General features: G+C 38.2%; 1 protein-coding gene across 3 annotated transcripts in view; it reads left to right on the top strand.

Annotated features, from left to right (window-relative positions):
* Positions 1-26,920, top strand: part of znf385c (zinc finger protein 385C) — a 133,142-nt gene that overhangs the window by 21,447 nt on the left and 84,775 nt on the right. For all 3 annotated transcript variants that reach the window (XM_044100057.1, XM_044100055.1, XM_044100056.1), the window contains exon 2: positions 13,896-14,225. In XM_044100057.1, coding sequence (XP_043955992.1) covers positions 13,898-14,225 — 328 coding nt within the window. In that variant the 5' untranslated portion in view covers positions 13,896-13,897. The remainder of the gene's footprint in view (positions 1-13,895; positions 14,226-26,920) is intronic.

The following is a 26,920-nucleotide window of genomic DNA, read 5'->3' as shown; positions in this document are numbered from 1 at the left end:
TGTTCCTTAATAAATTATATCCTCAATTAAAATATGTTAGATGATCTGAAATGTGTATGTGTGACCAAAACAAGCAAAAATAAAAGAAATCTGTCAGGTGGGAAGTACTTTTTCACAGTCCCATAGCTGTCAGCGTTTTTATTTCTCCAGTGTGGTTTTGCAAGTGATTAATGAACATCAGTTGGCTCTGCTGCTACCTTCAAGGCAGTGATGGAAAGGCCCCTTAATCCCAGGTCTTATCCCAAAATACAGATGGAAACAGATAGGCTACATTACCACAGCGCGGTGTGTCTGTGCAGTCATAAAGAGCATGCCAATTCTGTTTACTGCCTCATGATGAATAATTGATATGGTGATATAATTATTTGCCTCATGGAGTCACTTCAGTTGTTTTGGCTGTTTAGAGGGTGGCAGCAGAGAATTTTGTCATTAATAGCTCTTTAATTATGTGTGTTAACCTGATTGATTCACTAAACTTCCTGTGAACGCAATTGACAAGACGTACATATAATTGCACATAACACTCCATCAGACAATTGTGCCTTCTCTCACATCCCCACACACTTTCCCAGTGCTTAAATTGTCAGCTTCCTAATTAGCCTAGTTTAACCGTGTTAACAGGTTCCTTCGGGTCTTTCAGCTGACAGAAATTAGAAAGATGTGTCATAAAATGTATGACAGGAGGGGTAAGAGTGTGTGTTGCTTCATGTCTGCATGTAGAAAACATCTGGTACTTTTAGCACCATATCATGTCACCACACACGTACATGCTGCAAAGTTTTTCCTCATGAGTCTATTCAAACCTCAGCCTTAGCAGTCTCCTTTGACCTTCTCACCTCAAATATGAAATTAGCCACATGCCTAAAGGAACACACCGTACAGGTCCCTGTATGTCTTGATTGTGCTTGCTGTGCCAAGTAGCACGCTCATAAGGTAGATCTCATTCTAGACGAATGTTTAATGTCCTTTTTTCCCCCCACAGAGTTCATGGGTTAAATTTTTTCGTCTCTTTAATAACAACTTTGTCAGTGTGGTTTTCTGTAGGGATCACCATGTGGACTTGAAAAATATGTGCATATGGGTGTTCACGCACCACTCCTTGTGTACTGCTGTAATTGCACTCTATCAATCAAATCGCTACCTCAATGTCTCCCCACCATGTTTCTTTGCTCTAAAAGATTGCATGTGACCCAGATACCACAGAGAGGTAACAGAGTGATGATTTATGGTCTTGGATGTGTCTCTTCATTTCCATGCTTCGCCATTCATGCTCAGTTAGCCTCATCTGTCAATGTTATACTGATAGGCATCCCATCGCTGAATACGTCTGCAAGGCATGCTGCAGGTGCCTGAGGGTTAAGAAAGCCATAAGCACATCCTCTTCAAAGGCATGACATGCATATTGTTCACGTTACAGAAGTGTGTCTGTTACCATTCGCTTCCCATCAGCACCCCTCCTGCTGCTCTCACTCTTTGCCTCTGCTTTTGCAGTCTCTGCCGGCACAGGGTGGAAAAGCCTCTCTCTGATTGCTCTGATTTTGTGGTAATATCAAGGGTGACACAGCATGAGAAAAGTCTTGAAAATTTGCTCACATGCTCCTGATTATGATTTCACTTATACTTATGTTGCATGTGAGCAAGGCCACATTTGCAGCTTCAGACACGTCTGGCACAAATTTAAGTGCTTTTGAATAAATGTTCATGTGCAGTAGTTGAAAAGTTGCACACAACTTTTTTTATTGAATTGTTCCCTTCCACAGAAAGCAAGAAGTTTAATCCTTTCCAACTTTTCGACTAATGCACAATTCATTAGTCGAAAAACACTGGCGAAAACATTTTCAGAGTCGCTGATATTCTGACCCAGCTCCTTCAGACAGATGATACTGCAGAGTTCAACCAAGTGAAAATGGATGCCATGATCATGTACATCATGGACATCATGTGGAAAACACTTCAAACCACCACATTCATAGATATGGAGATACTGTAGTTGGAAGAATCAGATCTTATATTTTGTATTAAAGATGCAAAAAAGTTTAAACCATATTTGACAATAAATAATTTAGATCTGAATCACATGCATATGTTATGGAGTTGTGTGGAACTAAATCCTGTCTAGGATTTGTTTAGTTATTGATGAAATACTGAATTATGCAACTCCCCACACATGTCAAGCTTTGTATTTAAGATATTTTGCCTGTTATGTGCATACTAATGATCAGTACCCAGACAAAAATGGTTTAGTTGCAGGTTAGAAACCCATTACCAACAACTGGCTTCCGATGGACACTGAATGGATAGTGATTCTAGGGGATTTTGTGACTATGGATAAACCTGCTTATACAGCAACATAGCAGTCAAAGCATTTCTCAAGGATCACTATCACAACTCAAAGTAGGCATCATCTTCTTCTGTGTTATGTCAGGCATTTTGGCCAGACATCTTCCCCAAGTTAAGGTTTGGTGATGGAAGCTATAATATTTTGCACATTATTTTTTATTTAGATATATTTCTTGTCTAAACTGTATCAGTATAGTAGAAGTGATAATAAGTCTGTGTTTCTGTTTGTTTACTTTTACCTGATTGAATCACTCGGAAATAGATCTTCTGTCATTTCAGTTGTGATAAATCTTAATCTGACAATGCTGCAGGATTTTCTCTACTTCCATAAATATGTGAAGAAATAAATTGGATTTGAAGGTAACCTTAATTTAGTCAGAATTTTGATGCATTAGTTTTCATATTTATTGTTTGTGTACGTTACTATAGTGTATTGTTTTATGTATTAAAATCATGTAAGGTTCAGTAAAGTGAAAAATGTTCCTAAAGTTTCAGTAAATCATTGAGATGTTTTCCTTCTGAGCTCGCAAGTTTCACCATTTGTTGCTTTATGTAAGTCCCTGACTCAGTAATAATAAGATGGAGGATGTTTTGCAGCAAGATATCTTATAACAAATTACTCTTTCTCCAAATTACAGCATTTTATGAGTTATTCTCTGTGATTTTGTTTTTTATTGTGCCTTCAGGGTTATTTTGCACTCATAAGATTTCTTCCTGGTGGTTTTGTGTGATGGATAAACATCAAAAGTGCCAGAAACCTTTTGACTTTGTTGTTTTTTTTTCAAACCAAATAATCTCCATTCTTTCACGGTGTGTCCCCTTGTGTAGCATGGCAACATAAATAATGAGCACGTTCAGTTCTAGGTAATCCTTCCTCTAATCGGAGCTGGCACTAGGAGTGCAGCAGGCACTGATAGATGCAGGGGCAGCTTATTGGCAAGGACAGCTTGCATGCCAGCATCAACACCATCACTGATCTGTGGATAATGCAGCTGGATACTCACTCTTAGATACAACAACACACATCCAGACGCACAACTGAACTAACCCTGCTCTGACATAACACTTCAGCAATCTCTTCATCTCCCTTTATTGATATACCTGTTTTTTATTCTTTCTATAGAGCTCACTCCTAGCACTAATGTAAAGTGTGTCCATACATTTGCATGAATGTTAATATCTTTGAAAATACAGAATCTCATTGATGACATCATGCTTTAAACAGTTTAAAGCATTACACTGTCAAACAGTCTAATTGGACTGTTTGATTTCCTTTGCCTCATCAGCTGTCAGTGGTGTTCTCTGATCCATACTGCTTTTTTTTTTTAAACTTAAGCCATTTAACAATATCAAATATCAAAGGCTGTTTTTCTCCAAACTTCTTTAAAGCAGAGGGAGCTGTCAGTTTCCTTAAAAGCAGACAATGGTGCTCACAAATCTGCTTTAATTTAGTTTTTTTATTGTAATTGCTATATACTGAAAGCATTTTCAATGATAGATTAAACCAAATTCTGTTCTTATTGCAGGGACTGGTCTCCTTTTTTAAATGAGCTCAAATGAATTTTCAAACTGGTTGTATTCTCTTAAAGCAAACTTTGGGGAAAAAAAAGTTTTGAATCTATTAAGAAGTATATGTCTCTTTCTTTCCCTAAAAATCTGACAACATTCTTTCTTTGAAGTTTTATTTCTTAAAATTTCACATTCTTAGCTTATTGTATATTTGGTATAAGTCTTCTTTGGCTATTACAACGTCAATCAGCCAGATGCACCTCTCACACTATGTGACAACAGATTAAACAATTCCTGTGTATCTTTTGTCGCCCTGTGATTCAACTAGTTCAGGGTGTTCCCTGCCTCATCCGTGACCTGGTAAACTGTACAGAAGATCAAGAGATAAAATTTTAAAAACATATATATTTATTGTTCAAAATTCAGGGTTTGAGTTATTGTTATATTATTATATAATTACCTCTTTTATGGGGTAATTGTCAGACATTGATCCCTTTAATTCACTTTTTGGGTTGAGAAAATGAACTCGATGTCTTGAGTCAAATGTATAATCAAAAACTTGTAGTACATCAGTCCAGGCCTGGATTGGTGTACTACAGGTACACCAATATTGTTCCCAGGGCTGGGAACAATATTTAGGGCAACATGCCCTAAATTTGGTTGGTTTTCACTCCACAGTATAAGAGTATACACTATTTTCCCCAACATAGTTAGATTAAATATAACTTTCCATCTGTCATGTCTCTGTTTTGGTGTTGATGTAGTTTTCATTCCCTCTCAGGACTGTGCATTTATTAAGCAAATATAGAAAATGGACAAATGGGTGGATTTTGGAGACATTCCTCTGAAACAAACTATATGTTGACATTTTTAGCATTTTCTTCTAGTGTAAAGAAACATTGTTTCAACCTCTCAAGCCTGCACACTGAGAATGTCCCCCAGCATATCTATAGAACCATCTCGTTGACAGCAACTGAATCAGCAAGGACAGATTCAAAGTGACTTCCAACATGTGTGGTGATGTGTTGCAGAGAAAGACCAACATGATTGTTTTAATTTCATGCCAGCGGGGCTCTAACTGTCTCATTCTTTTGCTGCAATCTGAGGAGTCTGAATCCGTTTAGGTCACCCTTGTCTAACATGTGTGTCATCAAAAGCACACAAGTTTCTGTGTTTTACATTGTTATGAGGAGCAGTATGAGAGAATGTCTGCTACACTTCCCAAAAGCCAAACAGACCAGGAGCTATTCCTGTACTCCAACGCCTGCTGATTCACCATACTCGTTTTCTTTAAGGACTTACAATTATCTTCCCACTTGAAAAACATCTTAGTGGGATAACGTGTTTACTTGGATGAAAGATCGTGTGTGCTTGTGTGTTTGTTTTTATGCACAGGCATTTCTTTGGAGCCAGATTCAACATTTAATCATATCACATCAGAAAATAAACAAAACATGCACCTTTTTCTGAATGCTAACCTCCTCATCTAAGGTAACCTGTTTCATCTCACATTTAAATGTCATGCTGCTTAGGCATGATTTGCCTCTTATCGGTATCTGTGTCATGAATGCTTCGTGTGAAAATCATATTGTTCATGAAATGAAGAATGTTACTTTATTTCTAAGTCATATTAGACAATGTTTGTGTTGGTGTTTGGAAAGGCATGCAGGTACCTCATTCTGACCTGGCTTGATTTCTCATCAACACAAGCTGGCAGGATTAAAGTCTCTTATCTTGAGGAGAAAATTTTAAATAACCTCATGGCAAAATCTTTGTCCAGTCAGCTCCAACTGACTTAATCTTGTTCTCCAGAGCACACATCAGCATCAGCAGTTAATACTGGCGTGGCTGCTTGCATGATATAAAAATGTCTGTGCTTGCTTATTTAAAAAGGAATTTTAAAATATATGGTCAGGGGATGTTCTGGGGATTATTTGAAAGCTTTTATATGATCTAGCTACAATAAAAGAGCATAAAAATGAAGCCAAAACTTATCACTACTAATAATTTTGACTGATTTTCTTAGACATGCAAGTTCAAACCAGGAAATGGCAAATAGATTTTTATGTCATTTCTGAATCTGGGTATTGGAAATTTTATGCCTGCATCAACCACCACTGACATAGTTCTTTATAATTTCGTTTTTTGTGTTAGAGTTTAAAGCAATGTCAGGAGTCTTCTTTCAAAATACCTTGCAAATGTATTTGTAGCCACTGGATATGTTCACATTTTACATCTTGAAATGACAAACTTCAGTGTATTTTACTGAGCTATAATGAAATCTCAACAAATTACAGTGAAGTTTTTTTTCTATATAACAAAGTGTAAAAAAATGTGTTATGAATAATGTAAAGAAAGACCCGTTATGAAGAAATGTTTTTAGGGTTATGACATTTTTCAATGGCTCATCCTCCAAACTGTTTCTTTAACTGTACCTCATAACATTCACTAGACTGTGTTATTTAGCTGTTAGAGATTGTGTTAGGTCTAATACTCTGGCCAATGCTGGTTGTAAAATAAACACACTTTTGCGACTGGCTGAGTGCTAGACATCCTTTCATTCAGGAAAATGAAGATCTGTTTCTTCATTTGTGTGTTTTTATCTCAGCCGCTGTTTGAGCAGCGTGTGGTCGAGCCTTGAGGTTTCTTCGTGTCTAAGTATATCTGGTGTTTTATGGAACATTTCACAGTGTCTGTGGTTACTCCTTTTGGGCAGTTCCCCAGTTGAGCTGTGGTTAAAAATGTGAACAAGAAATATATGGGTCTGTTTTCCTGCTTTGGTTAACTTTAGCTTGGTTGAGGGAGACAGATGTTTGATTAGTAGAGCAAAGCTGTACCGCTCTGTTTTCTCTGTGGTTAGAAATATGAAGGGCCACACTGGTTGAAGCTGACTTACGCAGCGCACTGGTTTTCTGTCATTTTAAAATTGCATAACCAGTTTCTCCCATTTGATTTGACTGGGTGTGTGACTCTGAGACCAAAATAAAAATCTGTCATATTACATTAAATAATAATCAGAGCATACAACGAGAGAGAGAAGGAGAGAGAGAGAGAGAGAGAGAGAGAGAGAGAGAGAGAAAGGTCGGAAAACGGATCACACGAGACAAAATTGTTTTTAGGAAAAAAATATTTTTTTGTGAGGCTCATAAAAGACACTGCTGTTAAATATATTGTGCTACTTTATGTCTATTTTGAATTATGAAAAAGTGTGAGGACAATTATTAGCTGCTTGAGCAGATGTTTTAATTTCCCTTCAATGATTAATGCACCACCTCATTATATTTACAGTTGCAAACATATTTCTCCAGATTGCAAATTAGAAATTTGAAGTACTTATTAAACTATAAAGGAAATGTAAGCGCTTCCCCCCATATGCGGTCGGTTTTTTTTTTTTTTGTTTGTCTGTTTTACAGCACACACAATTTATGCTTGGAGTGACAGTAAATCTAGACTTTGCAGAACTGATCACAGCACCAGAGAGGTTGCAATGTGTATTGGCCATTAAGTTTAATTTAAGTGTGCAGTTCTTAGCTGTGTTGTTGGAAATTCATACAAGAACATGAAAATGCATACATGACATTTTCTTGCCACAGGCCTCCATGCACATGCAGCACCCACACATTTGCATGCATTTCCATCTCTCACGCAGTTTCAGACTACTCAGCAGACATTAATTGCTGCTCCCTAGGGGCTGCGTGTCGAAGAAGTGGGAACATATTCATCAGAGAACAAAAAAGGCGAGAGCAAAAAGAAGGAATTATTGTTAGCTTTGTGTTTCTGTGCAAAGAGGGCTTTTAAACAGTGAAAGATGGAGAGAGAATGATAGAGCCAGGTGTTGGTCAGTTAACCTCTAATGAAGTGGAGAGTCAAGCTCATAAAATCGATCCTAATTAATCTCTTGCTTTCTTTCTTAAACTGAATTAAAGCCTTCCTTCTTTGTCTCTTTCTGCTTAATGTATCACTGTGAGAGAGCAGAAACAAATATTCACTTAAGCTGAACAAGAACGCCTCAGCTGCTTCCTGACAGCAGCACCGGGCATCGTGTCTCCTGAGTCAGTGATTTTGTTCAACCCAGATCGAATTTGGATGGATTGGCTGAACAAGATCTCTTAGAAACTTAACATACAAATCACCATTGGCTCTTTGTTAATGATGCAGCTTCTCTCATAAAATCTACTAAACCACTGAAAGCAGTAGTAACTCTGGTATTATATGTATTAGCATTTTGCAGGGTCAGAAAAAAGAATGACTTTATGACGGACACTAACAAGCAGTAATGTTGTTTAAAGATCCATCCATCCATCCATCCATTTTCTGTTCACCCTTGTCCCTAATGGGGTCAAGAGGGCTGCTGGTGCCAATCTCCAGCTACGTACCGGGCGAGAGGTACGTAGCAGGTTGTTTAAAGATTTTAGACAAAACAGAATTTCAGCATTCAAACCCTTGCAAACTGAAAGTAGAAGCCAGAACTGCTTGCTTCTTACTTTCAGATGTTACTGTCACCACTATGTTTCACTGTCAGGGTTGTGTGTTCAGAATGGAACAATATTCGTTTTATGACACACTTTGGTTTTATTTTTAATCCAATCACCTTCTTTGACATGTTTTCTGTAACCCATTCGGCTTGAAAACTTCCTACAGCTTTCTTTTAACAACTATCTTCTTGGCACTGCTTCATCAAAGCTAGATTTATGATCTGTGCAGCTATTAACTGTTCTGTGTCAGATTCTCTCACTTGTCCGAGATAATTTTATTGAAATAATGTCATAAAGATGGCTTCACATTGGGTTGTTGGTTGTATTTTGTAGATCCTTCAGAGTCCTCATGGGCTTTTTATGGCGCAATCTTTGTGCCTTATTCCTGTCATTTTTAGACGCTAAAATTTGACATTATGTTCTACATCCAAACCCTGCTATAAACTTACGGTATCCTCAACTTTCGCAGTGACTTGTGTAGTGGGTTCCTTGGTTTTCTTAATGCAGTTTGTTTGCTCTTGTTGTCATCAGTTGGGTTACTATACTCTGTTTACATAGGAATTCTAAAGAACAAGCTAAGAATGTTTTTAAATGTCCAAAATAGTGTGATACTTCACAACTTCCCAAAATATTTACTGTTGTCTTGATACAGGTGTTGGATTTGAATTGTTCCTTTTTGTTGGAGTTTTAATGTTCTTCCTGTGCATGTTTGGGTTCTCTCTGGATACTCTGACTGCCTTCCACAGTCTAAAAACATGACTGTGTTGCCCTGTGAAGGACTGATAAACTATCCAGGATGTACCCTGCCTCTTGCTCTGTGATTACTGGAGACAGGCACAAGCTCCCATGCTGCTCTACAAGGACCAGCAGTTATAGAAGATGGATGAATTTCCCCACAGGAACATGTTTAATGCCTTAATACTGCCTGAAACTGAGTGAACTGTATTATTTTAAACACCAGCTTAAAATAATACATTCATCATTTTCTTCTTTGCGGGAAGCCTCATACTCAGCTTTTCTAACAATTCAGTTTCCATGCAGTATGAGATTGAGTATACCCACTGCAAACACGTTTTAAGCAAGGACACAATGATGATGATGATGATGATAATGATGATGATGAACCGGTGTAAAAGTAAACAATGCTCCAATGGATTTGCTCGCTCTCTTTTTCTCTCTCACAAAGATACCTAAAACAAATGGACTCTCTGTGCACTGCCAAAGAAGTACAACAAACAAAGATAAGAGAAAATACATCAATTTCTCCACCTCTGTTCTTTATTTACTTCTAAGCTCAGCCTGGGGTGATAGGAACTGCAAACACTCGCGTCTAACTTGCCAACTATTTCCACTATTGCTGATGCTTCCTTTTCAGTGAACACCCCACCAATTCTTCTGTAATTACACTAATTAGAGGATCTTAGTCTGGATATTTTACAATCCACTCGGATGCCCTGGACACAAAACATGTAGAGTTTCAAGTCCAAGCTGTAGTTGCAGTGATGACAATTCATTTGTGGTGACAGTAATAACACTTTGATGAAGCCAATTATACATCAGCTTTTGTTCGTCCATCACCAGTCTCTCAATCTGACTCTTTCTGCCTCTCTTCTCTTTTCCAACCTGATTCTCTGGGTTATTTTGGATTTTCAGGACTTTATTGATCTTTATCTGTATCAAAAGAAAAGCAAATCCAACCTACAAGGATATTGTTAGACTAATTAGTGTTATTTACTTGGAATCAGTCCATTAACTGATTATTGGATCCCATACTATTGAGTATTGGATCTTTAATTGCATTACATTTTAAATACATAGGCTTTGATACGGTGTTTACCCATGATTTCCAACTACAGACTTTTCCCTGGCAACGAATGGTTAGGAAATTGGGGACAATTGACTATTTGTTCAGAAAACAAACTTTGTGAGATCAGACAGTGATGTTGGACAAGCAAATCAAGCTCACACTCTCCACTGTTATTAATTCAAAAGATGAACTATTGAGTTAAGGCCCTGTGAAATCTGTTAAACATCCTCCATTTCAAACTGTCATCCATGCCCTAATTGACTTTGTCTTTTTGCAAAGACATGTTAGAACTTGAGTCTTGGAAGTGCACAATGCAGTCAGGTAAATACTGTTCTTCTGGCAACTGCAAAATACTTAACAATGAGGAAATGTCAAGACTGGATTTTTAGACAGGATATGAGGAATGTGGCTTTTACTGTTTCTTTATACTCTTGGGGTAAATCATAATTTCAGTCATTGTGCCCTAATCAGCCGAGCTTTTAATTGTTCAGTTTTGTTTGTAGTTCTTCACGTTTGCTGAATTGCTTACTGATTGTTTACAGCGTCGAAGGGCATCCTATGTTTGCGATTCTACTTGTAACTTATGCAGTTGTGTCCACTGACAGCTCATGCTACACGATGCGTGACCTGCATGACTTTCACTCATAGGTGGTCTCCTCTCATCAGTTTGATTTTGAAGCTGCTAACATGCCTGCCATGTTAACATTGATACATCTGCAGGCCAGTCTGTGTCCTACTCAGGAGGAACCAACGCCCCCATACCTACAGTGGCCACAGTGGATGGGTGGGGGGTTGAACTCACGGGTGGGCCTGTGGTTTGAACTACTCTGAGCTGAGGAAGTGATACAGTATTTCATGTGCGTGCAATAGACAAAAAATGATAAATAGAGGTTTTATTGGTGAGCTGCTATGCCGGGTGGTGCTCTCTAGTCTTTCTCTTGTCTTTTGATTGATGGCCCCCATATGTAAAAGGAGGAGGTGTTACAGTGTGCAGGTGTATCTGAAAGTGAAAATAGCACCCCTACCCCTCTTCCCACAGGGTATCCCTCTGACAATTTCCTGTCCTGTCTCAGCCTAGAGAACTCTGTGTGTGGATGCTGCACTGCTTCAGTCTCATACAGCTTCATTGAGCTGGAGGACTGCTTACAGTATCTGTAAACCGTATAGTGCAAACACATTCACAGATGAAAGATGTAGACTCCTTTTGGTCCTAGTGAGCCTCTGTCCAGCAGGTGGATTCAAAGCTCCATGTACATGAAAGTAGTTTGACCCTGTTTCTCATCTGTCAAAGGGTCCTGACCCTAAAGACTCAGATAGCAGTAGTACAAGGTGAAAGAAAAATACACAGACAACCAGCTCTGCTCCTTGTTAAAAAAGATTCTGCTTCACTAGATAAAGATGTCAAAAATAGTGTAAAGCACTCAGCCAAAACCTCGGAGAAAAATGTATCTACTCAAAATTTTACACCCATTGTAAAAGCTAGTTACATTAAATTTGCTTTCTTTTTTTTCATTACATAAATAACTGAATGCATTGTTTTATTCACAATTGGATTAGAACAGGATTCAAACTATAAAACTGAATTCCTTTCTGATTTTAGTTCTATCTCAGTGTCATGCTGCATGCATGAATGTTTGCACGAAAGGACAGATCACTGTAGAGTCCAAGACAAACCATTTACTATTTTAATAATCCATCAGATCTATTCTGCTACATGTCTACCTAAGGTGAAACTAAAAAGTAATACTCAAGGATCCATGCCACCTTAGCAGGCAAGCGCAGAGCAAAGTGTAGATAAACCATGGCTTCCAGACCATCGAAAAGAAAATATATCAACACTCTTTACCAGTGTACGAGAGAAAGTCGCTGTCGTTATGGACCGGTATGAGACCAAGAATGAAAACAAATCAGAAGATGTGTTCTAGGTGCCTTGTTGACAGTTAATTAAGTTATTGAGTTATTACTAATAACTTAATATTAAGGTAATATTAGCTTGATATTAATATATTATTAACTTAATATTAATTAAGTTACATATACTATTAAATAATAATATATACATTATATATTATTAAATTATTATTAATATCAGGCATTTCAAAGTGCTTTAGATCATATCAGACACAGAAACACAATGCAACCTAGAATCAACAATCAAAACACAACATTAGGTTGACTGTAAAAATCAAATCATCCACAAACTTTTCAGTTTAAATCTCAGTTTGTAGTGGAAGTATTTCTGTTGCAGCAATTTGGACTTTATTGTTGTTTTGTAAATATTATATTTGAAACTTTTTTATTTTTGAAGGGAACATCTGAATCCACCTGTTGCTTTACTAACAGATTTGTAAACCAGAGATGCAAACAGATAAAAAACCTATTTGATTAAAAAAATAATAATAAGAAAAAAAATAATACTCAGGGCCACCTTTCAGTCTTCTGATGTTCAACCTCTTTTTTTCCCTTCAGAAGTTTTCAAGAACTGCTAAAATTTTCCATCAGCTTGTTTTTTAAACATGAATTCCATCTCTGTGTAGAAACTCCTTTTGTTATTGCTTGTCTTAGAGGATAGATGGGCATAATTTGCTCCACATATTACACTGCAAGTTTTCATTTTGGGTTTTGTTTTCACAACCATGCTAATTGGCAGCAACGAGTTGCTTGCCTGGAGTGTAAGGGGATTTCTGGGTGAAGACTAGAGAGTTTTTTTTTTTTTTAGTGCCACAGACCAGTATTACTTAAAGCTCTTTAGAAAACATCTGATAGAGTCTCTTGAGTGCTCCCAAATTGGCAATGTGAATTGCAGCTTTCATAGAGCGGCTTGCTCTAATGTATTTTTGAGAACCATATACTGTGTGTCTGTGTTGGAGTGTGTATGCGTGTGTGTCAAAGTGGGTTTTTTACATGCTTGTCAGCATGTATGGGTTGAAAACTTGGCTTCACTTTGTTTTTGTGTGCCTGAGCAGTTGTGGCTGAAAAGGTAAATAATTTGAAGCAGAGGCAGAAAATCAGCCACATAAAAACACAGCTGGGTGTATTTCGGGGATTTTTTGTTTTTCAAAGAGATGTTTCAATCCTTTGCAAAGCTACTGCAGGCTCATATTTTCACTCATTTATGTACAGATACTAGTGTATACAGCAGAAATGTTATCTTGCTTACTTTTTTAAGAGTGTTTGCCCCAAGCTTTTGTACTTTTACAGTTGTGTGATATAATTCCACTATGTAAATGTTTAGGTTTGAAGTACAATCTTTTCACAATTCTGCTGTCCTGCTTTGAGAGTTAGGGCAGATTTTAATTTTTTTTTTCAAACTCTGTACTGAGACATTTTACTGTGTGCTGTGTAAATATAGGTTCATGTTGAAGTTTGGCTTGCAAAGGCAAAAAATAGGCATGAAGTTATCACTTCTAAAAGAGCTTTGAACAGTGGCTTTACTGTTCCTCAGAGAAACGGTGCTACAGCACTCTGTCTCCCCCATGTGGAGCCTTGTTGGATCCTGTGATGAAGTACAAGTGCTTTTCTTGTCTGTGTTCTAATATGGTCATTGATATGGAGCAAAGATATGTCTGTGTTTTTGCAGACATGGATTAATTTACATGAAATTCAAAGAAAAAGAAATCATGGTCTCCTATTTATGGAATTTTCTGGATGTACAGGACATAAAACATCAAACTATGTTAATTAAAAAATGAGAAAAGTCATTAAGTTTGTGGGGCTTTTGTTGTATTAAATCTTTTATCATCTCCCCTCTTGTTCTCTTGCAGGCATGAAACGTCCTTTCAGCCCATCATCTTTTCCATTTCCCGACCTGGAAAGGAACAGTGTTGGCAGGGAACAACTTATTCAGATGGATAGTGAATCTTGCTTTGAGATCCAGAATGAGGGTGAAAAACTACATGACACATCACAGGGGGACACTCGGCACTCTCCACCCTGCAGACCCAAAAGAGAGCGGAAGCAGCGGACCTACACACTGTGTGAGGTCTGCAACATTCAGCTGAACTCAGCTGCCCAGGCCCAGATTCACTACAACGGCAAATCACACCAAAAGAGGCTGAAGCAAATCAGCAGTGGCAAAATGCCAGGAAACACAGGTAGGCTCCCAGGAGCTTCTTGGCTGACCAGTTCTTTAGTTGCAGAATGAGGCCTAACTCAATTTTTAGCTCTGCCTAGCACAATAGAGCCAAGCAGATTAACAGAATCCCACACAGTGTTCACCGTCACGAGCCTCCCTGCAAAAATACCCGTTGCTGTATACAATAGAAGTTAAACAAATTGGATCGTGTTTGCAAAAATGTGTTCAGACAGAGCCTTGGGGTAAGGAAACAGACCCACAAACACACTACAATGCGTTTGAAGCAAAGCAAAGTCAGCAACTGAGGAACTAATTAGGAACTCAATGTGTTGATGTTTCTAGGACTAAAGCTCCTAGAAATGTTTCACTTTAAGAGTAAGGTGAGATATGTTATTTTTCATTCTCTGCAGTGTCATTTACAGGTCCACTGGAGATAACAATTGAATTTATTGCCTTTATTTATTTATTTATTGGAATAATTAACAAATCAAAAGTGTATCACAACCTGGAAGCACTGATAAACAATATTGTTACTAATACTTCTGAGAGAGAGGTGGAAATATCATGCAAAATAAAAGAGTAAGGAACAAGTTTGTAACCACATTGTTATAGCAAAATTTAACAGTATATAGATAGCATGATTTCTAAATGTTCTTCTGCCCCTTTAGAAAATTTTGTATTCTTTTTTTTAGTAGTTCGTTTAGTGTATTCCATTTAAAATCATAGGGCAATTATTCAAAATCAGTTGACAAATCAAAATCAACACTGAACTTTAACAACAGAGTGACAAAATCTGAAAAAAAAAAACTTTACAAATGTAAAATTGTGGTACTTTTAAACGTGAATATATGATTCACTGGAGGACATGAAAAGTGTTACGTTATTTACTTTTTATCATTTGTTTATGGTGTTGTTTGTTTATCCAAATGTGGAGATTTTCAAAAATGTAGTCAGCTTACTCAAGTCTAGAGAACAATTTTTCCAGAACTTTGTCAGACACTAAGCCCATGTGTTGTGGTCTAAATTGCCTGTTTTGGTACACTGCTGCAGGGGATGCAGAGTGCATATAAAAAGATGTGTTTTTTTATGTTGGGGTGTGTATAAGAGGACATGCTGCAGTTGTGGTGCGCAGATTCTCTCTGACACACAGTCACAATCATGCAGCCTTATCTCTGCTCACCTTCTGCTGACTCCCTCAGGCTGTCGGCTCTTCGGTGTCCTCGACTCCACCACATCTCCTGTGCTCTGGATGCGTGTCTGTGTATACGTGTGCATCCTGCTCGCCTGCTTCTGATATTTTTAGAATTTCTAAATGCTACAGAGTTAGTAATTTGTGCTGGGGAAATAGAAGTGCATGCCTCAATGCATCCATGTCTGTCAGCTCTCATGTCATTTGTAAAGGTGGTTTCTGTGGCTGGTATAGATGCTAACATGTTGAGAGATCACAGGATTTTAAGAGCAACCAAGAAAATTTAAATTAGTTTTCGGTGTATATGTAGCATGCAACGTGTGCGTGTTACTCCCAGCACATTGTTTCATGTCAGCTCATGTTTGCCTTTCTCTCTGCTTCGCTGAGCTGACAGTGGGTCCAGGCTCTTCTCTCTTTCCCTTTTCCCTCTCTCCCTCTGGCATGGATACCAGACATGTGGAGCAGCCATTCTTTCGGAAAGATGAAAGTCTGAATGTCTCTGCGATTAAAAGATTTCACTCAGTCATTATGGAGAATATGCTGGGAAGCTCACTGACAAATCTGATTGGCGATAACTTCCCCAGATGTTAAAATTAGAGCCATGTTGTATAATGATAAAACATGGCTTTGCTAAATGCTAGATTTCATAGTGAATGCTCAGCTTGTTTGTGGGCTGAAGATGGTTAGCATAAAGCAAATCCTAAAACACCACATTTTTTAAAGTTTTGTTACAAGTGCATTCCATTTATAATGATCTTGTCACATTATTGGGCATCTGCCTTTTGCTTCAGAGGGGAAGGGACACCCGAGAGAAAAGAAAGATAAGTCTATGCCAACACCTTACTATCCATTACACACTGCAGAAAAGACAATTGGAATCTGGATAATAGGTAGCCAAGGATTGTTGGGATGTGTGCTACAGAATAAAACTATTGGGACACAATTATTTCAACTATAACTCAATAATAATATAGCTCTATCTGATGCCATGACATGCTCTAGGCACCAATAAAACCATATTTAGCTCAGCTGTCAGGTGTTTAAATCTAAAATCCAAACTGACTCTTTGACCTACAGTACTTTCTTTTAATCTGCCTAAAATTATCTGAACACTTGGGGAAATTCATGGAGGACTGACATTTAATTTTTTGATGGTCAGTTGATCCTTAAATATGAAAAGAAAACAAGATGGTGAGTGGACCACAAAAATACTACTCCCTGTCCTGACCCAGTGGCACATGGATGCTTCAAAGACATGACAGAACTTAATGTTCCACAGACTCAATTTTCTCATACTCAGACCCACGCATGCAGGCATGTTTTTTAACATGCCTGCATGCGTGGCATGATAGAAAATAGTCTTCTAGTGGCTTAAAAGAAAATCTATTACAAGAAATTCATTAATTCATGAGTGACCTTATTTACGAGATGACATGCGCTCTGGGTGTAAATACAGTTTACAGTTCCTTTATGAGTGTAATATATGGCAGAACTTTGCGATAAAAATTGCTTCTCATCTTATTTGTTAGTTCAAATTATCCATTTGAATGCTGTTGGTCTTGCTCCTTAGCTTACTGGTGTTTATAGTGTTAATGAACACAATTACATATACAACACATCAATGAGCTGTGAGCTCCAGTCCAATAATACGCTGCGTTACTTTCACCACTGTGCAGAATGTAATGTTCAACATCCACGTGCCAACACAAGAGCAGAGGGACATTGGGTTGATATGAACTCATGACAATGTTATGAATTCATATAACAGTTGTCATAACAAACATGACAACTGTTTTGGTCATGTGTGTTTGCTTCTGTTGTGTTAATCTTCAATAAGTATGAATGTTTTCTTTATGAGTGGAAACAAATTTTTCTTTTTTTTGTTGTGCTCTTTTGTTGTTTAATTCTTCTGATTTATTCACATTTATTGTGGTGTGAATAAATGCTAATGTAGGTAGATGTCGTTTTTAGTGTTCATATTGTGTTCTGTGACGAACTCTATGGCTTTTTACTAATGCATGGGAAACTGGATTAAAGCCAAGGATTTTATGCATGAATGCATTTGAACATCTGCATTTATGTTGAATTTGCCTTGCAATATTCCTATTTTTCTGATATTTTCCTTCTCTGTTTAAATGCCTTTGAACACAGATGTGCTCCTATAGACTTTGTAGTGTATACATTAGAAGTTCAGTGTGAGTATTCCTGGATATTCTATTCAAAGGATAATCATAAATGTAAATGTGGATGTACCCTGTACCTTTCGCTGGGCTGTCTTTTCCATGTGGACTTCACAATTTCTTGAAACTCAACGAGGCTTTGGAGTCATGTGCTTTTGTTGCCATTTCCTCACCTCCAGTCCCCTCTCCTCACTCTTCTTCCCTCGCTCTTCCTCTCTTTGCCCCAGGGTGCAGCCCCGCTTTGTAGAAGCAGTTCAGACTGAGAAAAGGTCGCCAGCCAAGCCGGGCTGACACGCAAAGCTCTGTGTAGCAAAAAACATGAGGTCTGGCATCTACAAGGCCACCAAGAGGGGGTATATCTCTCAAACGCCATACAATGTTTGTGTTTACCTGAGTTCTTACAGGTCAGCTTCATGTGTTTGTGGAGAAGGCCATTTGACTCTAACTATCAGCCCTTATCTGTGTTTTCTGATACATAAACCTTTACTGCCATCACTCCTGCAGACATATCTGCTAAATGAATTGAACTGTTGGTGAGTTTACTAAATGCCAGAAAATATCAGGCTGTTCATTCAGCATCTTGTCAGTTTGGTCACTTGGCATGTCCCCTTTTTCAGTCATTTTTTACTGTTTATCTCAAAGTCTGAATATAATGGAACACATTTGTCATTTCCCATGGTTTTCACAAACTGTGTGGACATGCAGTCATTTACACCAGCCACAACTCAGTGCATTTAGATATCTATTCATGGTGAAGATGTTTTTATGAAGTTTCCCTTGAGCATCAGGATAGTGGCAAAAGTGATAAAAGTAACTTTGAATGCATTTTTGCTGTTGGTGCCAGATGGGTTTACTTAAATATTTCAGAAACTGCTGATTGGATTTTTACACACAATTGCCTCTTAGGTTCACCAAGAACGGTCCGAAAAAAGAGACATCAAGTGAGCAGCAGGATGTTTGCAAACTTTCCTTGTAATTAGAGGTCAGAATGAGCAGCCTGGTTTAAGATGGTCACTTTAGAATGAGACAATGCTCAGTAAAAGTAACCATAGCTCAAGCAACTGCTAATTAAGACAAAACATTCTCTGAATCCACAACACATTAAACCTTAAACCAGATGAAGGAGACCACACTCAGTTTGTGTACTCTACAATTTTTGGCTCATTTTGAATGAATTTTCAACTTGTGACAATTGTGACAGTTTTTGGAATGGGGCTAAATGTTGGCTTAATTCTGTGTTGTGCACTATATAGTAAACAGTCAGTAATGAGAAGCTATTAACAGCTTAAAACCAGCTCCCAGTCAGCAAGCATATGGTTGCTTGAAAATCAAACCTGTTTGAAATTCTGGTCGCCACTCATGAGGATATAACACTGTTGAAGTATCACCATGAGGCAAATTTACCTGAATCGCTCACACTGTGGATGTGCCAATATAAGAGCAGGAGTGAAAAAGGAGCTTTTCTGCACTTTTATCTATACAGAATAGCAAAGATTGTCAAAGAAGCATGTTTGTTTTTACTGAGCATTGTCTCATTCTAGAGTGACCATCTGCTCACTTCCAGGTTTTTCTTCTTCCTCTTCTTTGAAGTTTCAGATTCAAGAGTCTGACGTGTCGTGTTCCCACATACAGTGTGAGCAGTCAGGTCGTATCAGAGCATAAGTTGTACTGTGTGAGAACATGATTCGTGGGTTGTGAATTTTTGAACTTACACGTTAAGCTGGAGCTGAATAAAACTACTGAAAATGCCATACAGTATATACCTAGATTAAATAAAACAGACGTTTGGTTCAGTAAAGTTGTACTAAAACTGAATGGAAAAAAATTGCTGTTCTTCTCAATCTAACATTGAGCTGTAGCATTTGAAAAAAAAACAACACTAAAATGGCTTTACCTTGATTTGTATCAATAGTTTAAGTTTCTGGTTGGTTTAGATACTGCAGCCAACCTGAGACACTGCAGCCAACCTGAGTAGGTGTCACTGCCAACCATGATCACCCTTCGGTAGTGTCCTGAGTCACCAGATCTCATTTGAATAGAGCATCATTCCAAGGGTAAATTCGCATATTTACAGCAACAAATCTACAGCAACTTTGTGAAGTTATCATGTCAATACAGACCAAAATACAAACACAGAGGCACGTTGGGAAAATTTTGAGCTTTTTACCAAACTGATTAAATGACAAAACAGGGGATTGCTGAGAGACCAGCAACACTGAAGGAGCTGCAGATATCTTTGGCAAATAATGGGGGTTGTCTACATTTAATAATGTTTTCTTTCTTTGCAAAAAAAAAAATCTAGGCATCATCCTAAAAACAAAAAATAATAATAATGATACCCTTAGTAAAACATGATGGTGGCGGCACCATGTTCTGCGATTGTTGGTGTGAATTTGAACAGAATTGTGAACAATTCCAAATAACTTTTATGATTTATTTCATGTTTCAGCATCACAAGATGTTCAAGGCTATATTCATATTAATCAAGCGATATCTTCTCTAGAATAAAACCTGAGTCCTGCAAAATTTGAATATCTGTGTAGGATGAGCTGAAGATATCTTTGCAGTTTTGACAAAGTTGGACAAGTTTTGCAATTATAAGCCAAGGAAGCTGGAACTGTAATCATTTTAGAAGTTGTTATTGTGATTCTGGTGTGTGTCATACTTTCGTTTGGTGTTTTGCCTTATTTGGGGATTTGTAATATGAATTTCTTATGATGGCTCGTGGGTTGGTATATTTTTTATGGTTTCTGTTTTCTTGCTTACCAGTTTCCCAGTGTATTCTATCAGCTATTTGCTCTAATTTTCCTATTTGGTGCAAGTTACTGGCAGCTGACAATCAACTTCCTATTCTCCTACTTGACATTGAGTTACTAGCCTCCCTTCAGAGTTACACCCTGCTACTAATCAACCACCTGCTCCTCGTTCAGTAATCACCTCCTGGACAATTAGTTAGTCACCTGTTGCTCAGATCTTCCACCAGCATGCGATGGTCATCCTGTGATTTGTTTTGGCTTCTCCCTGGACTCTTTTTGTTTTTCTGTACGTTTCATATTTTTCTAATTTTTAGTTCAAACTGTTTATTATCCATCCTCCTGTCCTCTCTTTGCATTAGGGTGCTCTGATTCAACATCACATGACAGTTTAACTTGGGCAGTGATTGTGTCCACCATGTAAATAGGGTTGGGGTGTTCATCAAATTTTTACTCACAAACACGACAATGGCCATTGTAACCTGATTAAAATCCATTTTGCACAAGCCCTCTTGAATTAGATTAAGAACCACGTAATAAAGTAAACAGCAAGTGAAGGAAAATCAAAAGCCAAAGACAGATGGCTACATCTGTCCCAGCTTACTTAAGTGTATATTGAAATATCTGACAGCTGTAAGCACAGCACTTCTGTCGTTCTGCACCAATGTAAAACTAATTGCTCCATTTCTGAACTGATGAATTGAAAAAAACTCTCTAGCGCAAGATAGCATGACGAATTAAGTCTGTTTAAATAACTACTGCAAATCGTTATATGTCAGACTAACGCTTGACATGAATGTGAGCCAAGGTTAAAAAAGAAAAATTGACATCTTGCCTGATTTGACTGAAGAGAAGTATATGACTTCAGTGATCTCGTAGTGAGTCAGATGGTATAATAAACTACCTTAGTTCTCCTTCCAAAACAGTCCTCAGAAGATGAATCACAGCAAGTTCAAGAGATGATGCTTTACACTAGTCAGCTAAGTTCTGGTAAAATCAAAGTAGTTCTTTTCATATTACAATAATTTATCCAATATTTTATTCTTTTTGGTATTTGAAATATCTATTTTAAAATGTCATTGACGTAATAAAGTCTACAACTGATGAGTCTATCTTTTTTGCCCTAAAGCCCCTTCCATTTTGCAAAGTTGTATCCTTTTCACCCAGCAGCTGCCTCCAAAAAGCCTCATGAAAGGCTTTCTTTCCAGCCAGAGAAAAGGCCCTGCTACCCCTCTCATCTCACCTCCACCTTAGCCTTTCTCTGATCCCCATCATTACAGGCCTTTGGAAGGTCTAAATTACAGCAGAGTGACTTATTACCAACCACATCTAAGGGCAGAAATGGAAGTAAGAGAGGGAGAAGAGGTAGAATAGAAGGGAGATAGAGGAGGATAAAGTGGATGGGGAGAGATGCATGAGCAACACAGAGAAGGGCTAAAGATTGGTGAAGGCTCTTAGAGACCAGTCTGAACAGATAGAGTGGGTGGTGTCAGATGTTGAGGGGCAGACAGAGACAAACGCTGGCTCTTGCATTGCATGCTGGAGCAGTCTGATAATACACACATGATATATGGTGTAAAAAGGTTTGCCATACCACGTAGTTCCCAAAGTTCACACATATCCTCCATCCTTTGCATTCTTTTCAACACAAGTGATGAGCTATCTCTGCAGAGAGTCACAGAGTGTCCTTGTGGGCATCAAGAGGAGCATCCTCTCAAAGTTTAAACTGATCTCACCAGAGCTATTGTGTAATAGCCAGTGAGCAGAATAGGCTGCAAACAGTTGTAGCGTTTATTGTGTGCAGCTCGGTGGACCTCCAGAGACCCTTGCTGTGTTGTACACGTAACTAAAGTCGACAAGCGTTGGTAAACAGATGTAATCTTGGCTGAATGAGATGAGAATGAGTGTGGTGGTGTATGTGGGATAAGCTAACAAAGCCAGAAGCAGACATCTCACAGGGGTAGGTGACATGTTGCCTTTCGCTTAGCACATACTCTAATGTTCCAATCTTGTGCTGTGTGGGTGTTACACAGACATGCATTAATTGTGTTGATTTCTGCTTTTTTTTTATCATATTTTTATATGATGCAGCATAACATGCAAATATACAGCACTGTGAAAAAATATTCACTCCCTTACAGATTTATTTGAGTTTTGTAATCAAATAATGAGTTTATTAGCAGAACCTGACTGCATGCTGAGGAGGAAATTCAGTTGTTGTTTTTTTTTTTTCAGGACACTGCACTACCACCATTATGCTTTCTTTTGAAACCCTACCTCTAATGGTACCCAGACCTTCCACAAAGTTCTAGGTTTTGTTTGTTTGTACGTAGGGTACCTTACAAAAAGACTTGCAAGTCATAAAGTTGTTTGAAATATGTGAAATATTCATTTTTGGCCAATGATGGCCAAAAAGTGTTCTTTTTGGCCATCACTGGTTTTTGTCTGAAACTCTTCAGTGGATACCATATTTGTATTTCTTATTGTTGAATCATTACCAAGTTAAGTGTGACTATTTGAGTCCACATTGTGCTGTTGGAAGGTTTTTGGCATGTTGATCGTACTATTAAAGGCTCTTCACTGTGATTAACAACTCCAAGTGTTTCAGTGGAGTTCGGAAGCCTTAGAAATGACTTTGTAAGCCTTTCTAGATTAATAGACGTTTGTCACATTTTCACAGCACTGCTGATAAAATTTGTTGTTGCTTTTAAAAATGGAAAAGTTGTGTCCAAATTAAATAAACTTTATGAGTCTTGAGATTAAATTTTCCAATGTTTAAGTTGAGAGACTGAATCATTAAAGACTAAAAAAAAACTGCATTCATAACACTTTCATTGTTTGACTTGGGGTAGTTCTATAGATTTTATGCAAATCAGACTATATACAACACACTTTGGTTTTTATATTCCTCTGCTTCCTACACACGCGCACACACAATTCCGTTTAAAGATTGGGGGAGGAAACTCATGGATGATTTTCATTGTTATTCATGTATTAATTTATTCACTCATAGCTGACGTGAACCAGGGCTGTAATATGCAGATGTGTGTTCTGTTTCTCAATGGGAATTTTCCGGTCTACTGCCTTTAGCTGCCACTAATAATAAAGACAGGCAAGAGAGGTGGGGGAGGAAAAGAGGAGAGGGGAGAAATAATAGTTAGTGAGGGAAGGTTGGAGTTGTCAGAATGCCTCCAGTCATCAACTAGCTCTCAAATCCTCTGCTGGCTTTTCTGCACACAGAAACACCCAGACACAGAGAGAGACAGACACAGACCTGGTGAGATCATCCTGTGAATGATGTCGTCCTTGGCACGAAGGTGAGCCTGTAGAGGTGTCCTCCGTGTTGTTGACAGGACTCTTGAGCTGCATTATCATGCTGTTCCATCTTGGTAAAGTAGAAAGTGATTTTAAACTGACTTTGTATCGTGAAATAGGATCAAAGAAATGAGACCTAACTTCTTTTAGCCTGCTACACAAAAAAACAGTTGCAGCTCAATATTTGCCAACAAGGTTTAAAACACTCCAGTAAACTACTTCCTTACTTTTCTCTTTACAAGTTTATTTCTCAGCTCATAAAGTAGCTGATAAAAAGCTAATGTGTTTTATTTGCTGCTTTGTTGGAATTCCTCCTAAGAGCCTCTTCAAGAAAACAAACAGCTGAACAAAGTGACTTTATCACTTCCCGAGACGAAAATGGACATACAATACACTCTGGGTAATTGTCTGTGAGACACCTTGTTTTCCTAGTGTATTGCTGTAGTGTTGAACCCACGTTGGTTCCTGTGGGAGGGTCACAGGAGTAGAACGTTGACAAGCTGGAGGAGTAATGATGTCAAGGACAAGATGCTAACAGGCAGTGAAGGATTTAGTTTATTTTCTCTCTGCTGCTGGATCTTTAGGAGATATTAACCCCATCCTGTCTGAGTGATGAAACCATGTAATGGTAGCTAGAAGCAAGGCTCTGGGAGAATTCATTTAGACACCCTACTGATATAGTGGCATATACTGTACCACCCAAAGATATTTGTACTCCTTCTTACATTTAATGACTTTATCACTACAAACTTCAGTGCATTAAATTGGTGTTTTATGTGGACCAACATAAAGTGATGCATTCTGAGGCCAAACGGATCATGGTTTTTAGAACGTTTTGGGGTCGATAGCGCCATATAACTGCAGCTAGAGCTACAGTTCATTTGGGATCTTTCCAAAAAAAAAGGCCTTAGGGGGAAATGCATGCATGTATGGCACTCTGTCAGATATTCAGAGCGTCAGATCTTGCTTTTCACTTTACCCTTTGAACTTCTCCAAAACTGTACAGCTGACCTGTCTGAATTATCTCTCAGATTTTCATGCTAAGTTTTGTTCAGTGATATCTCCAACAAACCTTCAAACATTGGTAGCAAGCAGTAAAATGTGGAAATTATTACCTACGCGTAATTTTAGGCATTTTAATCTTTGCAAATCCCTTAAGTTTTAGTTGTAATTTTTAATTTTAGACCGCAATAAGCTCTGAATACTAAAATGTAAAGCAGAATTGTAATATGCATATGTGCTTAATCAAATTAATATAGTCAATATAATTGTAGATATTTAATAGTTTAGGACAATACTGTTAAGCTCACCACTGTAAAGGCTCCCCCGAGAGACCACATGCTGTTTGTAGACATAAGCAAGCATCACTTAATGTTTATAATTATAACTATAATTATAATGAAGTCCAAAAAAATAAAGACAACACAGAAAATACATTTCTTCGCTCAATTATCTCAGTTGCAACAACTGATGCAATAAATCAATCTGGGTCAGCATGGTGGCAGGTGTCTCAGCTGCTCAGTCAGCTCAATTTTATTGTTGTAGCACATACATGTACAGCTAGGACCCCTCATATGGCCTGACAGAAATATTCTGGGAGCAAATTCTCTTTTCTGCTCCCAGTCAATCTTATTGTTATTTCCAGCATTATCTCTTCCATTATGTTGACATCTGGAGCTGTCCTACACTGGCTGTCTTGCTTTCTCATCAGTAATGTTTGGCTATTCTTTGTCCATTTCCATATCTGTGGCAACTTTTGTTTTCCGTAGAGAAGGAGTCTTTATAAAAATATATAAAATAAATCTTTTGTCTACACAAACACAAAATTTTCTTGTTGCCAGAAAAAGAAAACACTTTATATTATTGTCTTAATCCTAAAAAAGTTGAACTGAGTTTTGTTCCACTGCTACAAATGCTACAAATCAAGCCTGCTGATGTCTTGTTCTATTCTGACTTTTTAAACACACACGCCTGGGTATCTTCAGCTGAGGCCCACAGGCAGGCACCCAGCAGAGTCTTCACCAGGGGCCAAATCTGCAGCATATAATTAGCTTTTAATCAGCACCCTTATTCAGGCAAGCAGTAAAGATTAGCTCAGCTTGGGCTCTGCCTAAAATAAGCATTCATAAATGTGTGTGAAAGCCTCTGACCCATCGCATCCAATCATTCACAGACAATACTGCGCTCCCTCCCTGAAGTCCTTATCCTCCCACCCCCTAATTTAGCCTTGAGAACCCAGATTTGCTTCCTCCCTTCTCCTTCTCTCTCCCTCTCTCCACTGTCCTGTTTCTTCTCAGAGCATGTTGAAAAATTCCTGAGGATGTTGGTTTAATTCTTACAGTAAATGCATAGCATCCTCTGCAGTAAAAATCCACTCAGTATCTTACCTCTGTTCAAGGACAAAGAGAAACACAAACCTGTACGTTACCACAACAAGCCTGACCTCAATGACATCTTCTGCGCTGGAGGGTGTGTTTAGATAATCCAATATTGAGAATTTAAAATGAGCGTCTTTATTAAAAAAAACAGCTGGGGTTCAAGAGCGTAACATTTTGGATGAGCTTGTCTCATCTAATCCGTGCCTCTCTCTGGGGTGAGCCGTGGCGTTTATGCCTGTAATGAAGTGCACTGAGATGAAAGCCTTTTTAATGGGATTTAGTTAAACTGGGACACAAACCAGGAAGCCACAGAAAGGGAGAGGAACGATTCCCCATCATCACCGGAAACGCCATTGTTACTTCTCAGCTCATGGATCGCTCACTTACAGACCATAATCACCTAATGATTACACGTGTCACTTACTGGGTCTGGAAAATGTCAATCTCAGAACTTGTTTTAATTCTCTGCTCTGTGCTTCTGTTTAATTTTACCAATCAGCTCATAATGGTTGAGTCATCATGGTATTTGTTGGTTCTTAGCTTATTTTCACAGGTAGGTGACAACCTGTGGAGCTTGCAGTTATCAATTCACTAAGCCTTTAACTGTCGGTGCCCCGATTGATCCATTGACCTGCATGTGACAGTATTTGGGGTGACAGTTAAAGGGTTAACAACCATTTTTACAAAATCTGTCCTGGATTATTTATGTTGCACAAACCATATGTGAGTTAGATGACTTGAAAGTAGGATTTCTACAAACACCAAACCTAAGAAGCAATACATAACCACAGCACTGTCTACAAGATTGTTTATTCACAGCAATTCAAGTGAAGGGAATGCTTTAAGATTGACTGACTGGCTGTAATAAGATTAAGACTTCAAGACCTATTTGTAAAAAT

Source organism: Gambusia affinis, linkage group LG19, assembly GCF_019740435.1.
Source record: "Gambusia affinis linkage group LG19, SWU_Gaff_1.0, whole genome shotgun sequence".
NCBI lineage: Eukaryota > Metazoa > Chordata > Actinopteri > Cyprinodontiformes > Poeciliidae > Gambusia > Gambusia affinis.
This window is presented reverse-complemented; position numbering and strand designations above follow the sequence as displayed.